This window comes from Stegostoma tigrinum, chromosome 5, assembly GCF_030684315.1.
Source record: "Stegostoma tigrinum isolate sSteTig4 chromosome 5, sSteTig4.hap1, whole genome shotgun sequence".
NCBI lineage: Eukaryota > Metazoa > Chordata > Chondrichthyes > Orectolobiformes > Stegostomatidae > Stegostoma > Stegostoma tigrinum.
Window position 1 is genome coordinate 40,887,511 of NC_081358.1, and position 23,896 is coordinate 40,911,406.

At 38.4% G+C, this 23,896-nt stretch overlaps 1 protein-coding gene and 1 long non-coding RNA gene across 2 annotated transcripts in view; one reads left to right on the forward strand and one right to left on the reverse strand.

Annotated features, from left to right (window-relative positions):
• Positions 1-1,140: 1,140 nt before the first annotated feature.
• LOC132209582 (uncharacterized) lies at positions 1,141-6,961 on the reverse strand. Its single transcript, XR_009445743.1, has 2 exons — positions 6,893-6,961; positions 1,141-1,608 (listed from the first exon to the last, which is right to left on the reverse strand). It is a non-coding gene; the product is annotated as an uncharacterized LOC132209582 (long non-coding RNA).
• LOC125451629 (zinc finger protein 236-like) overlaps positions 6,729-23,896 on the forward strand; it is a 136,744-nt gene continuing 119,576 nt past the window's right edge. Inside the window, exon 1 of the mRNA XM_048528975.2 lies at positions 6,729-7,126. Coding sequence (XP_048384932.1) covers positions 7,078-7,126 — 49 coding nt within the window. The 5' untranslated portion in view covers positions 6,729-7,077. The remainder of the gene's footprint in view (positions 7,127-23,896) is intronic.

Sequence of the window (23,896 nt, forward strand, 5' to 3'; positions counted from 1 at the left end):
CTGCGCATACTGTTTGTTTTGTGGTTGAAAATTAGAAATATGATTAGATTCCCTACAGTGTGGAAACAGGCCCTTCGACCCAACACGTCCACACCGCCTGTTGGAGCATCCCACCCAGACCCATCTCCCTATAACCTACACACCCCTGAACACTACGGGCAATTTAGCATGGCCAATCCACCTAGCCTGACCATCTTTGGACTGTGGGAGGAAACCGGAGCACCCGGAGGAAACCCATGCAGACACGGGGAGAATGTGCTAACTCCGCACAGACAGTTACCCGAAGCTGGAATCGAACCTGGGTCCCTGGACCTGTGAGGCTGCAGTGCTAACCACTGAGCATTGCATGAAAACTGGGATGTGCCTGTGTGGATTGACTAACAATGTCCTTAGTACCATTTTATCTAGGATTGTGGCTATGTTTGTGAAACAAGAAATGATAAATAAAGTACTAAAGAGCTTCTGAGACCCTTTCGATCATTTTAGGCGTAAGTAGATATCATTGGCAACCCTTTTTATCTTTATAACAGGATAAATAGGAATGTTGTGCCTGATTCACACCAATAATTGTTCATTTTGTGGTTGTTGTTTTTTAGACTTTTATTTAATGTAAGAGACAGACAGGCTATTAGACTTGTGTATCATTAGTATTTCATTAAATTTGCTAATAATGACATCTGTGTATTGGAGGTCAGTATTTATTGCATATTCTTAGATTTTCTTGAGGTGGTAGTGAATCACCTTGAAATACTGAAGTCTAGAATGTACAGTTAGAACATAAGTTCCAGGATTTTTATCAAGTAACATGGAAGATGGTATGTTATTTAGAAAAGAACTTGGAGGCAGTACTGCTCCCACATTTTTCTAGAGGTAAAGAATTTGGGTTATTTGTAAAGGAAGAATGCTTAACAGATAGAAAATGTGGTAATAACGATCAATGTTTTCTGATTGTGTCTTAATTTGCCATAGGTTATACGAACGACTTGGAATGCCACAGTACCATAAAAAGCTAACTGACCAAGTCATAGATTTACCACCCCAAGGGTGATTTTACAAATGCACACTACTGGTGTGTGGCAAGTCGGAAAAATCACAGTCACCTTTACGTCTTAAAATAACCTTCAGATCCAGACTCTGATATTGGCATTTGGTTTTATTTATTTGTTATTGTCATCACTCAGATATCCATAGCCTTCATCATCGACTTTTCTCACAGCCCTTGGCAAATAACTGGGCAAATGACCTGTACTTGTGATGTATGTCCACAATAGGTTGTACAAAAATATAACATACAGTAAACTTTGTTTTAACTGGCATCTTATCAACCAACACTTGACAAACCAGTGAAAATTATATACTTCAAATATCACAATCTATTTATGCTGTAAATGAAGTATAATAGTGATGTATATACCCCAGCACTATGTTTCCGTTACTTACAACATGTTGTTACATTGATTTTAAGTGTGTTCGTGTTGTTACATAAATTTTTTCAATGATGTTGATGTCTTGAAGCTTCACTTGGTCAAGGTTTGCTGTGGTTAGGTATACTTCTCAATTATCAGGGATATTTGATCAACGGCACACTTCCACTCCTGCAGGTGCTGGCTAATAAAAAGTTTGTTGTACATATTTGAGAATAACTCAATGGTTGTGGATATTAGTTAAGAACCATCTGTCCAATGAGATGTTAAACTGAGGCCCGATCTGTCCTCTCAGGTGGACAGAAAAATCGCACGGCATTATTTTAAAGGACGGCACATGAGTTTTCCCTGGCTTCCTGCTAACATTTAACATCCAAACAATAGTAAAAGCAAAGTATTGCTGATGCTATAGACTAAAATAAAAACAATGAGAACCTTACCAGGCCAGGCTGCATTGGTGGACAGAGAAAAACAAAGTTAATGTTTTGTGCAGAAGAAGACCATTTGCTGACAGACCTGCTGCATTTCTCCTGCACTTTGTTTTTAATCCCAAAAAAATTTATTGTATACAATTATATTGAGGGCTTGAAATGTTGAAAAATTGGCTACCTTGATTCTAACAACAGTGACTACACTTCAAAAAAAGTATTTCATTGGCTAAAAAGTGTTTTGGGGCATTGTGAGGTTGTGAAAGATGCAATATATATATATATGTATCTTTAAAAAAATCTTTTCTCCCTTTCTTAGTATAACAAAAACACTGTTTACAAAATGTACATACATATGTAGGAAGAAGTTATCATTGACCATATGAAAAGAGAATTGTCTAAGCAGGATTTTAAAAGGCTAATAAGAATGAATGAGCAAAGAATTAGCCCAAAACCAAAATAATATATGAGAAAAATACTGATGTTAAGGGAATGAGAATTAAGAAAAATAAACCAGAGACATCTATTGCCAAATCGAAGCGTGGAAATCATTTGTCACGGCCATCAAGAGAATAGTGGAGAAATACATCCTACTAAATAGAAACTAGATGGTAATACGACACCACAGATAAATAATCAGGACAAAAAACTGAAACTAATGGAAAGGGCATTCAGTTAACTATTCAAACAGCAAAAGATGACGAGCAAATGTTTGGAAAGTCAAAAAATACATCAATTTGAAATTAAAGCATCAAAGAATGTAAAATGTAGTCAAATATTCTAAAATTGACAAGTGAAACTCAGGATGAGGACAATAACACATACACACATTAAACTCAAAGACAATGACAACAAGATGGCCAAAATAATAAATATTTATTTTGTCTCAGTATTTACCAGGGAAATTAACATGGTGAGAGTGATATTAGAAGAGATGAAAAAAAGTTATAAGTCATACGAGACAGAGCAAAGATTATTAATAAATTAAATCAAACTTAAGAGGAGCAAACCCTGGTCCAGGTGCATTGCATCAACACATACTAGAACACGATGGGGGAATAAAGCAGAGGCAATATTAAATATGTATGGAATATCACCAGAAAATGGAACAGTGCCTGATGAGTGGCAGACAGCTAATATGATTCTTATACATGCACAAAAACAGAGCAAGCTTAGGGGACTTCAGTTTAACGCTGACGCTAAGTGGAATTGCTAACTAAAGATGTACACCAGGTGCACAGCAATGTGGTTGACTCTTAACTGCCGTCTGGGCAACTAGGAATGCACAATGAATGCTGGCCTGTCCAACAAGAAATTAACGGAAGATCTTGTTTCTGAAGGTTAGCAAAAACGGGTGGGAGAAAGCACACGCGGAACATAAAACACTAGCAAGGAACTGTTTCTATGCTGTAAATAGAGTGCAGTACAGAGTTTGTGAGACTAGAAAAGATTATCTCTCTGAACTCTTGGCTGCAGACTGCAGATGGAGTATGTCATAGAAAAATGACAGGAGAAAGATGAACACAGCAATACTATTCCACAATTAGGTAAACAACATCATATGTGGTTTAAGAAAACAAGTTGCACAGCTCAATGAACACTGCAGGCGAAGCAGCAACAGAGGAGCAGGAAAGCTGACGTTTTATGGCCAGACCCTTGTTCAGAAAATCCCCAGATTTGTCATTCAAATGAATGGAATAGCGTTTGCATAGATCATAGAATCCCTACAGCGTGAAAACAGGCCCTTCGGCTCAATAAGTCCATACCAATCCTCAGGCATCCCATCCAGGCCCATTACCTTATAGCCCACCTATTCTGCACATCCCTGAACACAACGGGCAATTTAGCATGGCCAATCCATCTAGCGTGCACATCTTTGGACTGTGGGAGGAAGCCAGAGCACCTGGAGGAAACCCACGCACACACTGGGAGAATATGCAAACTCCACACAGGCAGTCACCAGGGGGTGGAATCGAATCTGGGTTCCTGGTGCTGTGAGGCAGCAGTGCTAACCACTGAGCCATCATTCTGCCCGTGTTCATTGTTTCCCAATTATAATTTGGTTGAAATCAACAACTAAATTGCAAGATTCAGCAATTTTACTCCCATTATATAAAACGTTAACGCAATACACGTATCTCAATAAAAGACTGGGTAATTATATGGAAGTGTCTTATCAGGAAGATCATCTCCATTAGCACCCCATTGAACCACTTCATAATTATACATTTTTTTCATTTGATCAACTCTCAGCCTTCAATTTTCTAAACAATAAAGCTTAAGGCTGTTCAGTAAGGATGAATGCACTTTAATTTAGATACTTTTCATGGCCTTGGGCAAATAACGAAGTGATAAAGATGTTCTATAAACTTGAAATAACTGCTTTACCTGTTTAATTCTGCTTACTGTAGTTCACTATTACAGACCAATTATTTGAGTACAATACAAAAGCAAAAACTACACTTGCAGTAAATCTGAAAGAAAAACAGAACACTGGGAATACTCAGGTAACTTCTGGTAATAGGTCATGAGCCTGAAATGCTAACTGTTTGTCTCTTCATAACTACTACCTGGCCTGCTGAGCATTGCCAACATTTCTGTTTTAATTATGAGTTCTCCTTTTCTGAAATCCAAATAATTACCACTTTTTTAGCTGCCTAGTGGCTACAGTATTTTTAGCCTTGATGGCATAGCGTCAGTGATTGATACCAAGCACTCCTTCTCCAATGGTACTGTTGGATAGACAGGGAGCACAAATCTGTGTAATTACATTATAGATGTTAAGAGTGGTTGCATGTCAAAAAGTAGTTCCATTGGCTTCAAACCCTTTCAAGTGGTTCCAAGTTCATTAATTTGGCTGTTTGGTCCACTATCTATGCTTGCCAAAAAGATCTGAACAACGTAAGTTCAATCTTAAGCAGTTTGTTTTTATTTCAAAATTCTAGCATCTGTAATATTTTACTTTAGCATTAAATTCAAGTATTTGACATGCTAAAATAGTGAGATTTAAAAAAAAGCATAAATAACAATTTTAAGTTATTGGGACATCTGTATCACTCCAAATACACATAATAGGACTCTAGGCCTTAAGTTTGGGCACGTCAAGTAAGAATCCCAAAAATGTTTAAACACAGTGAATGTTTTTGCCTCTTTCACAAGCAACGAATTTCAGAACTGCACCAACCTCTGCAAAGGGCTATTAAAACATCCATTTTTTTGACCATGTAACCCTGTGTTGATGGTAGATGAATGGAGGTAGGCATTCTGCTTCCTCTCTGACAGGGAGAGGCAGAAAGAAATGTAGGAAGAACACAAAGTGCTGGAGATGAATATATAACAAGCATTGGCCACTGTGCTTTGAACCTACTCCGCCACTCAGATCATAGTTGAAATGATTTTAACCTCACTGCATTGAGCATATTCTTGATAATCTTTCAGCTTCGAGTCATCAAGAATCAATCTACCTGTGGCTTCAAAATGTTCAGAGATTCTGCAAGGGAACTCTAAAAAGAACTAAGCAGATCTAGCTGCATGTATGGAGAGACAGAGTTAACACTGAGCCCAATATGGCTTCTGTTAAATTATGAATCAAATTGAATTTGAAACATTAACATTCTTTCTCCAAAGACACTGTCAGACCTGTTGAGTTTCTAAAGCAGTTTACAAGTATTTTATTTCAGATCTCCAGCATTTGTCGTACTTTGCTTTTATTGGAAAGATATGAATCAGCTATTGTGAAACTGACAATACACTGGTAAAATAGTTTAGCAGTTGATGTAAATACATTCTTGCATGTTTCAATTATGTTGCTGTGATGATTTGTACTCCAGCTTTAATCATGCACCTTGACTTCCAAATTTTAGCCCTCCACCTTGGTTTCAATGAGAAGAAAAAAAGTGTGTCTTGGCTGATACTATACATATATTAACAGTGCAAGAAAACTTGGAGTATCATGTACAGTTATCATCACTGTATTTGAGAGAGGATATACTGGCATTTGAGGCAACTCAAGAGATTTACTCTGCTGATACCTGGGATGAAGAGGTTGACATCCTAAGATTGGCTTTTAGACAGAGTAGCTGGTTCTAAAGAAGTTAAGACCTGGAACAGATTAGTTCTGATCTTTTTACAACAGCAAGGCAAGCCTAAAAGTCTGTATGGCCACTGCAGCTCCTATTTATGTTATTTACTAACATGGTCAATGTAAACGTTTCTTTTGTCTAGGGTTTACTCAAACCGTGAACATCTCTAGCAGCTGTGATGGATTTTGCTTAATTCACCCTTCTCAGCAAGGTGAGATAGGTTCCCCGTATCCCAGGACAGCATTAACATTGTACTGTCATAAATCAACTTCATTAATGCAAATACTAGACAGAAGTCTGGAGGCCTTTGGTAGAATGGTTAATCTCCCCGCCTCTTCAACAGAGTTCCACTCCAGAACATGATTACCAAAGGTGTTCAAAACACGGCCAAATAGGTTGTGCGCGCTAATTGTTTAGAGACAGGTCAGTTGACAAGAGGTAGGAACGGCGGAGATTGCTGGTTTGCTACGTCGTGGGAATATAACAGGGATGCTGACCAAATTTGAGGAACCGTCATTTCTCAGGTCACCCTTACGTTGACCGCCCTCACCATCACTAAACATATCCAAACTACATAAAACTCAAGGGTCTAGGCCAGAAACGTCGGCTTTTGTGCTCCTGAGATGATGCTTGGCCTGCTGTGTTCATCCAGCTTCACACTTTGATATCCAAACTACAAAGTGGGTTAAAGCGTGCATTTTACCACAGAAACTGGGACTCCCTGAGCGCACTGTAACACACCACCAACACCATACACTCGGTGCAAAAGTCGTGCCTCTAGCCTCCCTCTCTGCACCAGTCGCCATTTTGCCTCCCCTCGGCGAAAGAAAAGGGCAGGGTGCGGGAGAAACCCGAGCCGTGCAACATCGAAGTATTAAAACACGATACTGGAGCCCACCACGGAACACTGACTGGGAGAGAAAATAACGATAATTTCTCCCGCACACCAACTAACTACCTTCTCGCTCGCTCCGACCCGCCGTCTCTCCACCGACCGCCATTTTGTCTCCTCCTCCCGCCCCCGATGCACCGCCCGCGCGCAAGCTGCCGATCCCGCACTCACTCACACACAACACAATAATAACATATATAAATATCTCAAACTTCAGGGTGCAATCACAGGGGTGGGGGAACAAAAAAAAAATGCCGCGAGGCCGACCTCCTAAAACAGCGATAAAGAACTCGGAGGCGGGTAAGTGGGCGACGTTTTATTCTAACATTTTTCTAACGAATTTAGTGTTGGAACAGGGAAAGGCTTGAGGCCTACTACTGCCGGGGCCCCGGTCCCCGGTGATGAGGCCGGGGCGGGAGGGTAGCTCCTGTTGCTGGGGAGGGAGATGGCTGCAATATAGTCCCCGGATATTGTCCTCATATACACATACTCTTACTCTCTCAGTCAGTCTGTGTGAGGGTAAGGAGGCGGAATGATATATCTATCTATCTATATCAATATGTAGTGTGTTTTTAAACCACCGCCGTCAACGGTTAAGAAAATTAATCCCCCCCCTCCCCACTATCTCTATCGTTATTAAAACTAATGAACACGCAGCCTTTGAAGGTTTGATCTAAGTGAGTGAATGCCTAGCTTTTTTTAAAAATGACACTATTTGTGTTTAAAACCACATTAAAAAATGGCCGCGTTTGCAAACTAAAAATAATTAAAGGAGAAAAAAAAACTTCATACAACAATGCTGAATTTCTTTTTGTTGGTTTAACCTTAGGGACAAAACACAATCCTTCCCCCAGATCCTCATCTTGCAGAATTGCAGTCATTTTGTTCAGTGACTTGATTGCTTTATTGTTGTAAAATTCTTTTTGAAATAACAATTGTTACCCCCTCCTTCGTTTGTCTTCTCCTTCCCCCTTTGTTGCAGAGAATTTAGTTTTATTTTGTAAGCTCTTTTTGAAATTGAGCAGATTCTTTTGTCTCCTTGTAGTTTTCTCCCTGCTGTTTTTTTTTCGCACAGCTTTAGTGTTCTCGTAGTTCTTTCTGTCTTGTCATAAAATCACTGCAACTAATGGGCAACAAAAGTTAACGGAGTAAAATTTTCTAAGACTTAGAAAGTTATATTTTTGACAAGTGTTTTCAGTTGATTTGTAAAAAAAAATTTAACTGTGCCCCGCTGGTTCATTCATAATATTAAACGCCCATAACCAACTGTTAAAAAATATATCTGGTTTATATACTCTCACATTACAGTTACTTGAAATTGAAATTATTAAATGCAAGATAACACAAAACTTGTCATTGATTCCAAATAGAACAGTTAGTTGACTTGGTTTCATTGTGAACTTCTTTCCCACCCACCTATGTTTGGATTTGTTCTTGTACAGGACGGATTGAGATTTCACTTGGTTGCTGTAGACTTGATCTGTTATTAACGAAGGGTTGAAACTAAGCTTGCAGTATTTGTATTTAAACTTGACCCTGGCGTCTTTGCCCTGAAATTGACGTACTTATTATAATTGCTCACCTACAAGATGAAATGAGGGGAGGGGGGAAGTAGGAGCTCCTTTTTTTTGTTTTGCCGCAAATGATTGTGTTTGAAACTTGCCTTTGTATTAAGTAGGTTTAGCATTTTATGTGGGAAAAGAAATGCTGGAAATGCTCAGCATTGTCTGAGGAGAAACAGGGTTAATGTTTGAAATAATTTAACCTTTTGCAAGATTGAAACATTTGTTAAGATCAACAACCTAAAACATGTTGCCTGACCTGAGTAGTTTTGGCATGCTCTGTTTTTATTCCAGTTGCGATGAAAGGTGCCTATATAACTCTGTATGTTAATCTCCATTTTTAAGAATTTGGATGGTCTATTTTTATGAAGGTATTTAAAAATTAACTGTCAGACTTTTTGGAGCCATACTTTTAAGTCAGTATCTATCTCCTGGAATGTTAATTGAAGTTTATTTGTATTGGGGGATTTATGACTGGAGATAATAAATGTTAAACTGCTAGTTTAGTAGAAGCAAGGTTTTTGTTAACTTAGTTCAAAGTAGCCTTGACTAGGGTAAGAAGCAAGAATTCTCACTTCTAGGGAAGTTTATTTCTGAAAATTAGTTACCTCCGTGAAAGCATGTTGCTGGTGAAACTTCCAGATCAGGAATGTTTGGTTAGAAAGAACTTTGCAGATTATTAAAAGCCTGACAAGGTTTAAGCTCTGAGAGTGTATGATCAGGGGAAAGACCTAACAACTACTTGCAGAACGTGAACTGAGAAGAAGCAGTTAAGTCAAACCTAAAGATTTGATAGGAGTTGGATTTTTCTGGATTTTTAAGTAACTTTAATATGATGGTGTTGGGAAGAATGTGAGCTTTTGATTTGCTGTATGTTTTGAAATTTTTCTAACTGTGCTGTATGTAGGTAGCTTTGTTTTATTTAAGTTTATTATGCAAAATAAATAAAATTAATACTTATTGTTAAAAGTAAATCTGCAGTCTTGTTTGATAACTGCAGATGACTTTTTTATTCATCATACCAGATTTCAATCTTGGATCTGACTTGTCCAATAGAAACGTCAGCTAGGACCATAACACAATATTTTGCTTTCGTAATAACATTTGATATGCTTGTATTATATAGTCATAGTCACACAACATGGAAACAGGCCCTTTCGCCCACCATGTTTATGCTGACCAACAAACTACACAAACGCCATTGATCCGCACTTGATTCATAGACTACTGTGCACTGGTATTTTAAGTGCTTATCCAGGTGTTTCTTAAATTTTGCAAGAGTACTGCCTCTGCCACCTACTCAGGCAGCTTGTTCCATATTTCTACCAGCCTCTGGGTGGAAACAAAATTCTCATATCCTCTAAATCACTTACCTTTTAACTTATGCCATCTGGTCTTAGACACATCTGCCATTGAGAAAAGATTCTGACAATCCACTCCGCCTCTCATAATTTTATATACTATAATCAGACCCCTCTTCGCATCCTCTATCCCACCCCATCCAGGCTGCCCTTATAATAGAGACTTTTTATCTCAGGCAGCATCCTGGTGATTCTCCTGTGCACCCTCTCCAGTGCAGTCATATCCTTCCGCAAGTGTGGTGACCAGAACTGCACGTAGTGTTCCATCTGTGGCTTAATCGATGTTTTATAAAGTTGTAACAAGACTTCTTTGCTCCTATATTCCACGCTCAGGCTAATGAAGGCAAGCATCCCATATGCCTTCTTCACCACTCTGCCCACCTGTGTTGACACCTTCAGGGATGTATGGACTTGTACACCAATGTCCTTTTTTCCCTCCATATTCTCTAGGGACCTACCATTTATTGTGTATATCCTTCCCTTATTAGATCTCCCAAAATACATCCCCTTATACTTATTAAATTCCATCTGCCATTATTCTCAATTTTAACAGGTGTTCAATATCAGACTAGCCTGATTCTGTCCTCCTCACTATTAACAATACCACCAAGTTTTGTGACTCCAAAATCACTCATTGTAACTTTAGCATTCACTTTCAAGTTGTTTCTGCACATAACAAACAGCAAGGGTCTTAGCACCGATTCCTATGGTACACCCCTGACCACAGTCTTCCGGTCACATATATATAATATTTATAATAATGTGTATGCTTATCCTTCTACTTTGGGCTGTGAGTTTTAAACAATTATTCAACTTCATATGAATATATTTTGTTTTAATAATGAATGCATAATTGTGTTTATGAAGAAAATCTAGTTGATTCTTTTTTAAAATCAAATGTGATTAACGTATTTAAATTGGTCATCTTGGCAATTGGAAAAAGCATTTTATGTTAAGACCAGCACAGTCGTGGGATTTTGAAATAACTTTTGAATTAAACAAAGGAATGGGGGACAATTTTGATCAAAACTGTCTTGCCAACCAATCAGCATGCCTTTCATAGAGTACAAGTATACTGTATAACTGGATGCTTCTTTTCAAATCCCTCCATCGATACCCTTTGGCTCCCATTTGTAAGCTAGCCTTGAGTCCAGTTTGCCAACCTGCCTTGGATCCCATTGGCTCTTGTCTTTTGGACCGTTCTTCCATGTTGTTATCACATAATGAGCTGTTAATGTTGGATGGTAATCTATGGTAATAACACTAGAATAGTTCCAGGAGTCTGTTGGACGCTGTGATGGGGGCCATAAAATTGTATGCTGTTATGTCACAATTCGTGAGGATTGTTGCACAAATTATGAATTTCAGTTGTGCAGATAAACTTAAGAAATTGTAATGGTTTTCTTGGCAAAGAGAACATGGGAACATTTGATGGAGGTGTTCTGAACCATGCGTGGATTTGACAATTGAAGGGGAGAAACTGACCTAACTGTTGGAATGATTGACAGTAGGAGGGTACAGATTTAAGAAGGGTCTAGGCCCAAAACATTAGCTTTCCTGCTCCTCTAATGCTACTTGGCCTGCTATATTCATCTAGCTGTACACCTTGTTATCTCAGATTCTCCAGCATCCGCAGTTCCTATTATCTCTGAAACAGATTTAAGGTAATTGTGATAGAAGCCAAGGAGACACAGAGAGGTTTTTTTTCATGCATGTAAGTAGTTAGGATCTGGAATATGCAGCATATGAACATGATAGGGGCAGTCAATTGATGCACTCAAGAGGGAATTATATCTGAAAAGGAAGGATACGCAGGGTTATGAAAATGAGTGGGGAGCTGGCATATTTGGAGAGCTGGTGCAAATATGATGGGCCAACTGAGTGCATCCTGCACTATAGCAGTTGCGATATCTCCTATACTTTGTCAGTGCTTGTAAATTGCAAATAAGGGGTTTTATTATTTAACCCATTGTTACTTATTTTAGTCAGGTCTTTATTTATGCTGTTGTTTCTGTATTATAGTAAAGTTAGAGGGTACTTCCATTAATGCTAACAGGGTCTTCTATGATTTTCTTTCATAAGGCTGCAAAATTAGCCAAAATCATTAGTATTGCCAAGAACTGTTTGTAGCCCTTTTTCTAAAGTATGCTTTCAGAAAATGAAAATAGGATGCATTTTTCACCACTTATTGAATGAGAATGCCCTGTAAATGATTGTTTATTTTAGACTAAACCTCTGCAATGTATTTAGAATTTTAGATTTATGTGTAAAATCAAAGTAGACATTGTATTCAGCAAGATACAGATGGAGCAGTGAGAAAGAAGAAAATTGAAAGCTGCTCTGAAGAGGTCTTCAAGGTTATGAAAGGGGGGCGGTTAGACATATTGAAGATATTTCCAATTGTGCCAGAAACCAGAATCAGGAGCATGTAGTAGCAAATCCAGAAAGTTATCCAGAAGAAGCATTTTGAGCAAAGGGATACTTAAGTGTGGAATATGTAACCTGCCACAAGGTAGAGTTGAGCCAATATGTACAAGTACAATTTATTCACTTGGTAGTACAGAACTTGAGTATTTTGAAAGAAAGGAGACTTGTTGATGAAGCTTTTCCTCATGGAGCCATAGACAGGAATATTACATTTGAAAAGAAGCATCCAGTTATACAGTATACTTGTACTCTATGAAAGGCATGCTGATTGGTTGGCAAGACAGTTTTGATCAAAATTGCCCCCATTCCTTTGTTTAATTCAAAAATTATTTCAAAATCCCATGACTGTGCTGGTCTTAACATAAAATGCTTTTTCCAATTGCCAAGATGACCAATTTAAATACATTAACCACATGTGATTTTAAAAAAGAATCAACTAGATTTTCTTCATAAACACAATTATGCATTCATTATTGAAACAAAATATATTCATATGAAGTTGAATAATTGTTTAAAACTCACAGCCATAGTAGAAGGATAAGCATTCATATTATTATAAATGTCCTTAAACATAAGCTTGAAAGCATATGCACACCCTTCAGGAAAAGAGGAAGATGACTCAGGTTACGCTGCAGAGTTGACTTTCCGAACAAAATAAGTGCTGTGGGCAATGAGTTATTCTCAAAGCAAAGGTAAAGTGGTGGGCACGTTGGCATGTGTGGTCAAGTCCCTAATCACAAGCGGTTGTCTCTGAAGTTTTGTCAGCACAGTTTACTCAGAAAATATAATCTCAATGTGTTTCCTCAATGATTCTTTTGAAAGAGAAAAAACAGGTTTCAGTAGGGTTTTGTTTTCAGAAGTGGGATAGATCAACTGGCCAGCTTATTTTGAGCAGGTTTCCCTCCAACTTAACCAGGAAAAAATCTAAGCCAGTTGCTCTCCGAAACAGCCACAGCAGGGTCTGCGGCACAGCAAGCAGTTGTCATCAGTCATGTGATTTATAAGAAGCCTGGACTATGAAGACAAGAGCTTCAGTGTTCGCAGTGAATTTTCAATGGCCACTTCTAAAGAAACCATCCCCGTATTGCCACAAGACTTGCAATGAATCTAACTTTCTGCTATCCTTCAAAACTTAAGTCCTGTAAGCAATATTAAGTACAAAGTGGTGTCTTCATAACAATAAATACAAGCAGAAGATATATGTAGGAGACCATGGTGGCAGGGTAGGCGAAGAAGGTTAGAACATGTAAGAATAATCCCATGGACGTGGAATTATTGATTGGAGCATTACTACCAACATAACACATATGGACTGCTTCTGTGCTGTAGAGACTGTACCTGCTTTAGGCTTTCATCGCCATGAAAGGAGGTACTGTCAGATTGATATGTCATGAGTTTGGATTCTTGAAGTTACTTTAGTCTCTCCAGTTTTTGCTCTGTTTAGTCTACAGTACTTGCACATTGATTTGCCAAAGGACATAAAATATTAGATAGGTACAGGTGTGCTGACTGGAGTCAATAGTATCAATGCTCTGTTAGAACTTTAGCAATAATTAGAACTTTTTTTGAAGTTACTGTAAACTCTTCTCTTTCCTTAGTCTATACAATATTTTGGGATGACTTGTTTCAGAAAGGTGCACAAGCTCAAATAGACCAGAATTAAAAACACAAAATGCTGAAATAACTCAGCAGATCAGACATCTAGAGAGAGAAATGTAATCTAAGCATATGTTTCTTGACCTGCTGAGCTTTTCCAGCACTTTCTTTTTACATTTCAGATTTTCTGAATCTGCAGAATTTTGCCTTTTAAAGAGTTTTGAAAACCTGAAGCTTGTCTTTGACTTTTTTTAAAAAAGTGAACCCTTTGTTTTGGAATTGAGATATTGCTTAGGAACAAAAGCTGTCTGATGGTCTGAAGACCTAGTTTGCTGTTTTGCATTATTTAGTTCTGGTGCAATTCAGTGGCAATTCTGGGCCATGTGTTGACGCAGAACGTTTTAGAGGAAATTAAAAAGAGGAGTCTATGCTTGTAGCATATGAAACAAGTGGCCTGACATTCCTTTAGATGTAGTTTGAATTTTTCCTATAGACTTGTGTGACATGAGCTTTGCTGGCTGGGCCAGCATTTAATGTTCATGATGAGTTGCTTGTGAGAAGGCGCTGTTGAGCTGCCTTCTTAAACTGCTGTAGGTAGACCCACAATGCCTTAATATATATTGGCCCCAAACTTCAGAATAAAAGTGAAAAGTGCAATTATGACAAAGCAATCACAAAAGTGGCGCTTTTTATCATGCTTTTTAAAGAGAAACTGAATAATTGCCTGAAGGAAAATGAAATTGTGATGAGGAAAGAGGTTGAGCGGGTCTAGCTAAATTACCTTTTCAAAGAGCTGACATGGGCTGAATCTTCTGGAATCATTCTATGGTCCTATTGTCGCCTATTACCTTCAAGATGGTGAAAAATGTGCCCATATGTTCAATATTTTCTGTTTTCGGTTGAATTTTTAACTGAAGTCTAAGATCATATTCTACAATTGTTGCTCACCATTCTACCAATAAGAAGGAGGCATGTGTTAAGTATAGACAACTGGGATCAAATTAATCCCTTGAAGAATATACGGGATGTAGGGGCATTCTTAAAAGGGTAATCAGGAGGCCAAAAAGTGGATATGAAATAACTTTATCTGTCAAGGCTAAGGGCTATCCAAAGAAATTCTGTGAGTACATTGAATGAAAGAGCAACCAGAGAGGCAATAGACCCCTTTAAAGATCAATTAGATCACCTATGTGTGGAATCACAGGAGGCAGGAGAGATATTAAATGAATATTTTGTCAGTTTTTACTGTGGAGGTGACATGGAGGCTAGGAAACTCAGGGAAATAAGTATTGATGTCCTGAAAACATTACAGAAGGGGCCTTTAAAAAAAAAATAAAGGTGGATCATTCTCCGGGACCGGATCAAGTGTATCCCAGGATGTTGTGGGAAGTTATGGAAGAAATTGTGGAACCCCTGTTGGAGATGTTTGTATCATTTACAGCCACGCATGATGATCTGGCGAATGGCTGACAATGTGCTTTTGCTTAAGAAAGGCTGGAAGGTGAAGCCTGGGGACTATAGACCAGTGGGCCTGTCATCAGTGAATTGTTGGAGGGGATTCTGAGGGAGACAATTTACATGCATTTGGAGAGGCAAGGACTGATTAGGGGTAGTCAGCATGGCTTTTGTCTCTCAAACCTGATTGAGTTTCTTTGAGAATGTAACCAAAATGATTGACAAGGGCAGAGTGGTAGCCATTGCCTACCTGCACTTTGGTAAAGCCTTTGACAAGGTTCTGCATGGTAAATTGATTAATAAAGTTAGGTCATATGGGATTCAGAGAGAACTTGCCAATTGGATACAAAATTGGTTTGATGGTAGGAGACAGGGTGGTGGTGGAGGGTTGTTATTTGGGTTGGAGGCTTGTGACCATTGGTGATCCGCAGGGATTGGTGCTGGGACCACAGTTGTTTGTCACTTACATAAATGACTTGGATGAAAATTTTAGAGACATGATGAATAAGTTTGCAGATGACACCAAAATTGGTGATATAGTCGAAGTGAAGAAGATTATCTAAGATTAAAAAGAGATCTTGATCAATTGGGTAAGTAGGCTGAGGAGTGGCAGATAGAGTTTAATTTGGATAAATGTGAAGTGTGGCCTTTTGGTAAACCGAACAAAGGCAGGACTTATACAATTAATGGTAGGGCCCTGGATAATGTCAAATAGAGAGACCTAGGGGTTCAGGTACATAGTTCTTTAAAAGTCGTGTTACAGGTATACAGGGTATTTAAGAAGGAGTTTATCTTTATCACTTACCTTTTTTCGCTCAGACCATTGAGTATAGGAGTTGGGACATCCTGTTGAGGCTGTACAGAATATTGGTGAGGCCACTTTTGGAGCATTGTGTTCAGTTCTGGTCACCCTGCTATAGGAAGGGTATTATTAAAGTGGAGAGGGTTCAGAAAGATTTATGAGGATATTGCTGGGACTGGAGAGTTTAAGTTATAAGGAAAAGTTGGACACACTGGGACATTCCTCTCTGGAGCATGGGAGTTTGAGGTGTGACTTTTGTAGAGGTTTATAAAATCATGAGGGGCATAGGTAAGATGAGCAGCATAGGTCTTTTCCCTAGGGTGGGGGAGTTCAAAACTGGGAGCATATTTTTAAGGTGAGAGGAGAATGATTTAAAAGGGACCAGAGAGGTAACGTTTTCACACAGAGGGCAGCTTGTTTGTGGAATAAACTGCCAGAGGATGTGTTTGATGTAGGCTCAGTTACAATGTTTAAGAGGCATTTGGGTATGTACATGAATAGGAAAGATTTAGAGGGAGATGAGACAAATGTGAGAAGTGGTTTGGGAAACTTGGTTGGCATGGATGAGATAGGGTGAAGAATCTTTTTTTGTGCTGTATGATCCTATAACCAACTAAAATGCAGTATCAGATTTAACTTCTGTTTCTTGGAGATATTGCCTCATTTGAATTACTTGAGTGAAATAATTGCAAAGGGTGAAATTTTTATGTGAATTTCACACTATAATTGAAAGGTCCGATTTCTTTCCTATCAATTATTAATCATTTAGCAGGTACCAAAACTACTTGATATTTAAATAGTGCAATGGTAAAACTTAGTGAGCCTATTTTGAATAGTAAAGGATTCTTCTTCAGTTTGTAAAAAAGGTATTTCATTAGTTTGTAGTTTTGCTAGTGCTCCCTTTTTGTGGTCTGTAATGTCCAGCAATCCCACTATTTCTCTGTCTGCTCACAGAAAACAACAGTGGATGCACTGTCCCAGTGTAATCCTTACCCACAACTTTTATTTTGCCACCTTATTTGCATAACCATCCAAGCAGAAAATTTGACCAGGCCTCTTTGCGTGGGAAACAGCACTTGAAGCCAGATTACTTTCTAGTATTTGCTATATGTGTTGCCACTTGTATTTCTGTCCTCTTGGCTGCTTCCCTGCAGATCTTGGCTGCTTCCTTTCGTATGGGTTTAATCTCTGAGCACAGATGTAAATAACCCTGAGGAAGTGAATTGAAGAAAAATATGTTTTCTTAGGGTGGTAGGATGTTGCAAAAGAGATGAAAAGTGCTATTTGAGTCACAAGTAGGAGAACTAAAATGAATAGTATAGGTTGTTAAAAGAATTCCAGAGAGTTAAGAGCAGATGGGCAAATAGTTTTCTTGTAAGATGTTCTTATTTTTTGTTCTCTGATTTTCCTGCTTACAGGATGCATTGGTGGAATATTGCATTTCTTTCATTGAAGCATCTCTGACGTGCTTCTTTAAAAGCATTGTAAATTAGTTTAAATGTATGTTACACTGTACAAAAACTGCTTTTTAAACTGGCTTTCTATATAAAAACATAATTTTGTAACAGTCTATTTGTTAATTGCCAAAAGGTAATTGTCATTTCATGTGTGGTCATAATTTGCATTTCCACTGTGATTTTACTGTTGAAAAATGGCAAGATGCTTCATAGGTGAAAATTGACATAAAGTTGATTTCAGACCAAAGCTTAACATGTTAGGCAGTATGACCAAAAGCTACATCAAAGAGATATTTTGTCTTTGTAAGTCTTAAACCAGAAGGATATGAATTCCAGAGTGGTGGGGTCTTTGACAACTGAAGATACAGCTACTAGTGCTGAGATGAAGGAATGAACACAATGTTCTGGAGTTATGAGTGAACAGTTAGGGATTGTGGCATTGATGGAGCTCAGAGGTTGAATTTAACTTTGAGGATGAAAATGTAAAATTTGAGACGTGAGACTAGGAGCCATTAATGATCAACAGAGGCTGGGGTGATAGATAAATTTGATGCAGTCAAGGAAATGAGCAACAGATTTTTGGATGAACTAAGCTTTCCAACAGACAAGAAGAGAGTTGCCAGATACTGCGACATTAGGAAGCGAGACTTAAAAACTGGTCAAGGTTTTGTATTTAATAAGGAACTTGCAATTTTTGGAGGGAGCCCCTGAGTGCATACACTCAGTAGCTCAAGGCATGACTGCAGAGGGTGGATTCGAGGAAGAGGTGATGCACTGTGCTGAAGTAAAAGCTACATAGTTTTCAGTATAGCTGGGGTTTAGGTGGGAATACGAGCAAGGGAGAAATTCGTAAAGATGAAGAAGTTTGAGACCATGAAGGCAGAAATTGAATAGAAAAGCAAGAAGTACAGCTTTTTTTTGTGAAAGGGAGTTGAAATTGAACGTAATTTAGTGTAAACCTGGGTAGGCAGGACTTATTGCAAGATAGAATATTGGCAGCACTGTTTGAATGAGCAAAACTTTAGAGGGTGATGGATAGCAAGGTATCCGGTCAGCTGTTAAGACTGTTGAGTTTAAAGGTGACAAAAGGCTTTGTGTCTGATGAGTTTGAGAGTGGGTGATGGCTTGAAAGTGGGACTAGGTGGTTTATGTGATTGAGAGAATGTAGGGTAGGAGGGCCTCAACACACATTGTTCCCAACCTTCATTTCTGAACAGACCATACAAGAATGAAGTTTTGAAATTCTGCCTAAGGAAGTTCTAAAATTTAACCACAAAGTGTGCTGTTGCATTAGTTTGATATAGCCACATAGCACCATAATCACCATAATTTGGATGTTTTTGGGAATAAACTTGTACGCAAAAAGGACAAGAAATGATCAACTAGTACAAATATGCAGTTGTACAGCAAAGAATGACACCATCAACTTGCACCCTCAACATACCACTTCATCCTCTAGGATATGTAGTCAAAAACCTTATGCCAAATTAGGGGAGCACATTCTCATAGGACTTCTCCAACTTCAAGAAAGCTGAAAGAATTTTAGTCAGTTTCACCTAGTTTTTATAATTCAACATGTCTTTGCAGGAGCACATCCAGCTCTCGTTTTTTTGAATTTGCCTGTAGTAAATCCTTATTGCTCATTGTAGCAGAGGTCATTAATTCTGTGAAGTGCTGATGATCTGTTGTAGTTTACAAAAGATAATTAGGTTGTGTTTTGAAGTTTGCAAATATTTTAAAAAGAATCTGCAGTTCTTTTAGTGGGTAGACATTTTAAGTTCCACTTGGAAAAGAAATTAAGCATGTTTTATTTCAAAAATGCACTTGTTAAATTTACATTAAAGCTGAGAAAAGGATTCAGTGATATTTTTCTAGATGTTCAGTTCTTCAAATGATGTTTTAAAGCTTTGATATTGCTTGTTTAGTTTTTACATTCATTTGGAACATCATTAATATGAGATTTAGGTTCCATTTCTTCAATTCAATCCAAATTTTGATTTTTATTTTTGTTGATGAAACTGACCAACCATGAGGTGGTTAACCACTGTTCTATCCTCTCTGGGTCATGGTACTGCATTTCCTTGGCTAGACCGCTTTCTTTGCATATGTGTAATGTTTATAATTCTATTTTTCAAAAACTCTTCAGCTAATTGCTTTAGCTGATAAAGGTTAATACAAGAGGAAGCAACTTCCTTTACTTTAACAAAAAAGTGCATGAGTTTGACTGAATCTATTGCCACTTCCCTTAGTTCTGATCAGTTTGCTGGCTGGGTTGTGAATGTGCAAACCACTTTTGGAAGATTTACTGTAGATGAACAGTTGCTTGTATTTATTTTTGAAGATATAACATTACAATACAGGTTAAAACATATCAGACCGACCCTTTTAGGCAAGTGGCACCTTACTGTTACATTTGAGCTCACGGAGGCCGAATTGCATTAATACATGCTTCTCTTCAAACAGACGTTGAAACAGGATGCTGTCATATAACAACTTTTAATGTAGAAAAAATGTCAAAGTGCTTTCTATGCGTGTAATTATCTAAAAAAAACCTGGGACGGATGCTCCGTATGAATGGAGTGTACAAAGGATGATAACGGTGGAGAAGATTAGATGCATGAAAGGATTTTAAACATTTTTTTTACATTTTGAGTAGTTGACCCTGGGAGCCATTGCAGGTCATGAGAGCTAGTGTTTTAAAAGCTTGGTCAAAGTTAAATTTTGACCAGCAAAGTTTTCAATGAGCTGATGTTTATGTAAGCAAGAGAAAACGATTAAATCTAGAAGTTGTGGAGATGTGAATGAAAATTTTCAGTAGTCAGTGGACAGAGGCAGGTGGTTAACTAGGTGGAAATAGATGGTCATCTCAGATCAATTCAAGATTGCCAACTATCTGGTACAAACTAAGGCAGTTGCCAGAGATGAGGTCATGGTTTGTAGGAGCCTTAGTCTTTATTGTAATTAGCTGGAGGAAATTATTTAAGTTCATCTAAGACTGGAGTGCTGGTCAGGATGAAAGGGTGGACCGTTCAAATGGAAACTCATAGATTTTCAGATGATATTGGCAAGATTGTCGATTGAATTAATCGATTTATTGTCACGGATACTTGATGCATGTTTTTTTTACAAATACAGTTAAAAATGTTTAATGTTACTATTCTTTGGCACCATCTTAAAACACAGAAAATAAACTAAGACATTAATATAAAGGTTGAAAATAAATAAAGTTAAAAGTTCAACATTACAGTCGATCTTGTTAAGCGCTCCGCTATGGGCCTGGATCTAGGCTCTTCCATTCCAGTGCTGAGACCAACACCAGCACGAAACCGAGATCCTTTGCCACATGCCCAGTGCTGGAACACAGTTGCCATTCTTTGATGCCATCTTGCCTCCACCAATATTGTTGCCATAAGTCTACGCTGGGTGGATCTCAACAATGCAGCTGGTGCTGAAGCTGTCAGGTCCTGAACTGGACTCAAACATGATGTTGGGCCCACCATGCCAAAGCAGCCCATTCTGATGTTGCCGGGTCTTACAGTGGCCACTGGACCCAAACTCGCCTTCCTCTGTCACTGCTGGGACTGCAGGCTCCTTGAGGAGGGAACTGAAGCTGGATCCATTTTTACGGGCAGGTTGATCATGCAGGAGTTGGAAGAGAAACCATATCTAGATTACAACTGGATACATAAGTGAAACCAGTGAGAGCAATCACCCTGCAGCACATGATAGATAAAGCACTTCAGACTAGCCTGCTGCGATTGAACATGTTAGATAGTCAAGAAGAAATCATCTGCTGAATACCAGGTGGAGAGTGCTGTTTGTTACTCGTAAAGCTACTTTAGTGTTGGGCAGGTGGGCACTTGATTGGGACTATGAAACAAATGAGTATGGATCTGGGAGGCACCTACACTTTCATAGGGTTTGGTGAAAAACTGGAAGGTGTAAATTGGGTATATTTCTAACTGCAGAGGGTCTAAGGATGGGATCTTTTTTAGACAGTTGGCAGTGTTATATATTTTAGAACGATGGTGAATAAGGCCTTTTGTCATGCAAGGTAACATGGGAGTTAAGTAGAAAGATTGTGTGCTCAGCAGTTCACTGCAAATGATGTGTAGAGAGCAGGAACTTGATGCCCCGGCCAAAGTAACTTTGGAGAGTACATACAATGTAAGATGGGGATTTGCGTCTGTGGGTCCAAAAGTAGGATTTTGGGAAAAAGGAAAGAAAGACACAGCTAAGTCATATAAATCATTATTTTTGAGACAGAGATGTGGCAGCATCTCTTTGACATGTTATGAAACACATTTGTGGCATAATAGGTGGGACTTCAACTCCAATCTGCTGGCTTCGAGGCAGGGACACTGCCACTGCCCCAAAAGGTCTTCAGGAGCTCTTTGAACCTGCTTTCAGTGACTAGTTACTGATGGTGAAAATAAGCAGCAAGCGATAATCTTTTGTTCATAGTGATCTGGTAGTAGTTAAATAAAACAACGAATTGCAGATGCAGGAGATCTGAAATCCATAAAAGCAGAAATTATTTGAAAAGCAGGCCTGACAACACCTATGAAGAGAAAACAGAATTAATGTTTCGAGGCCAGTGACCCTTTTTCAGAAGTGATAGCAGCTAAGAAAAGTTGTTTGTGCCGATGAAGGGGAGTGGCAGGGGGAAAAGAGTAAGCAAATAGATGGAAACAAAACCGAGAGAGAGAGAGAGAAGAAACTGGTCAACAGACAAAGTGATTGATGTTAGTAAACCAGGGAAGAAGATAAGCCAGATGAGTGAGAATGGGGACTTAACAGTTGAAAGTGGTTGACTGTGCTGAAAGCAGTCAATTTCATGACAGGATTTTGGATGGAGTGACAGGTAGCTGGAAGCTTGGTTATTTTTACCTTGTAGTAGTTGTATGTTTTGGCAAAAGTTTATCAAATAGGCTGTAGTATAGCATTCAACTTGATTTCCTAAATCATTTGGTAAGCTTTCTGTAAAATTTGAGAAATATTTAAGTAGTTGGAGTTGTAGTTACTAGAACTCAGTTTGCAAAGGAGTTATTTCCAGAAAATGGGACTGCTGATCAGATGAAATACAAGAAATTGGAACGATGTCATGGGGACCTTGAGATTTATGGCAGCTGTTCTTATGAATCATATTAAGGGCCCCAGAGAAAGATACTGGAGGTATTTTTAATGGATTTGTCTCCAACAATGATGGTAGGAGCCTTGAGGGGTAAGTACTTTTATTTCAGTGTTGTTGCTGGATGGCTATTCACTCATTTTAGTTCTCCTGTTCATGACACACACACACACTTCATGAAGGCACTGACTTAGTTCCGCATGTATTATCATGCAATGGTACATTCCTCAAATCTGTTTTTCATGTTAACCTAGATACTTATTGATGGCTGTTCAGTTCTGAGGAAGGGTCACCGGACCTGAAATGTTAACTCAAATTTTGTCTTCACAGATGCTGCCAGACTTGCTAACCTTTTCAGCAACTTTTTGTTTTTGTCCTTACTTCTTTAATTGTTGATTTCCCGATTATGTGAAGTTTCTTGAAAGCTCACTGGATAATGGCCCTCGTGCAAGTTACTGTTTATTTCTTCTGTCCATATCCTACCTGTACAAATAAGTTGCACAGTTACTGTGAAATTTAGTTACAACTGGTTAACTGGTGTGTGATGCTTTTAATTTTAATGTTTTATTCAAGAACAATGTTAATTTAAAAGGAAAAAGGATTGAGCTTCAGAAAACTAAGGCAAATCTAAGCAGAATTGTAGCTTTCCATTTTTCACAGGACCACACAAGTAGTTCTTAATCATTATATTGTAAACAAATCAAATGTCAGCATTTTTATGATGTAACCTTAAGAGCTTTGCTTGCTGTAATGTTATACACAAGAAGTGATCAAAAGAATAGTGATCCTGTTTGATAGAATCATACGGCACCAAGAGTAGCCACCTGCCCCTTGTAGCTGTACTGGATCTTTGGCAAAGGTGTCCGGTTAATCAATTATCTACTCATTACGCTGCTTCATAAATGACTTCAGATTCTCTGTTCTTTCTGCCTGTATTTTATTGTACGACGTTTGACATTTGTAATAAATATATTTTTGATGAGCCTTGATCTTAAATCAGCAGTAGTTTGGTTGGGTGCACTCTTATATCTGAATCAGAAGATTCTGGGTTGAAGTCCCACTCCAGGGCTTGAGCACAGAAATCGTGAATGACACTTGTGTGAGTGAATATTGCATTGTGGAATGAGTGCTTGATTGGATGAAATGGGCTGGTGGAGGGGTATTTGCTATTTGTTGTTTTGCAGTTACACTTTTTTTTAGGGAAGAATTTTTGGTTTTCATTAAACTTTTTCATGCTTGTGTCGCTATTTTGGTGTGTTGCCAGAAGCTTCTTCTTTAA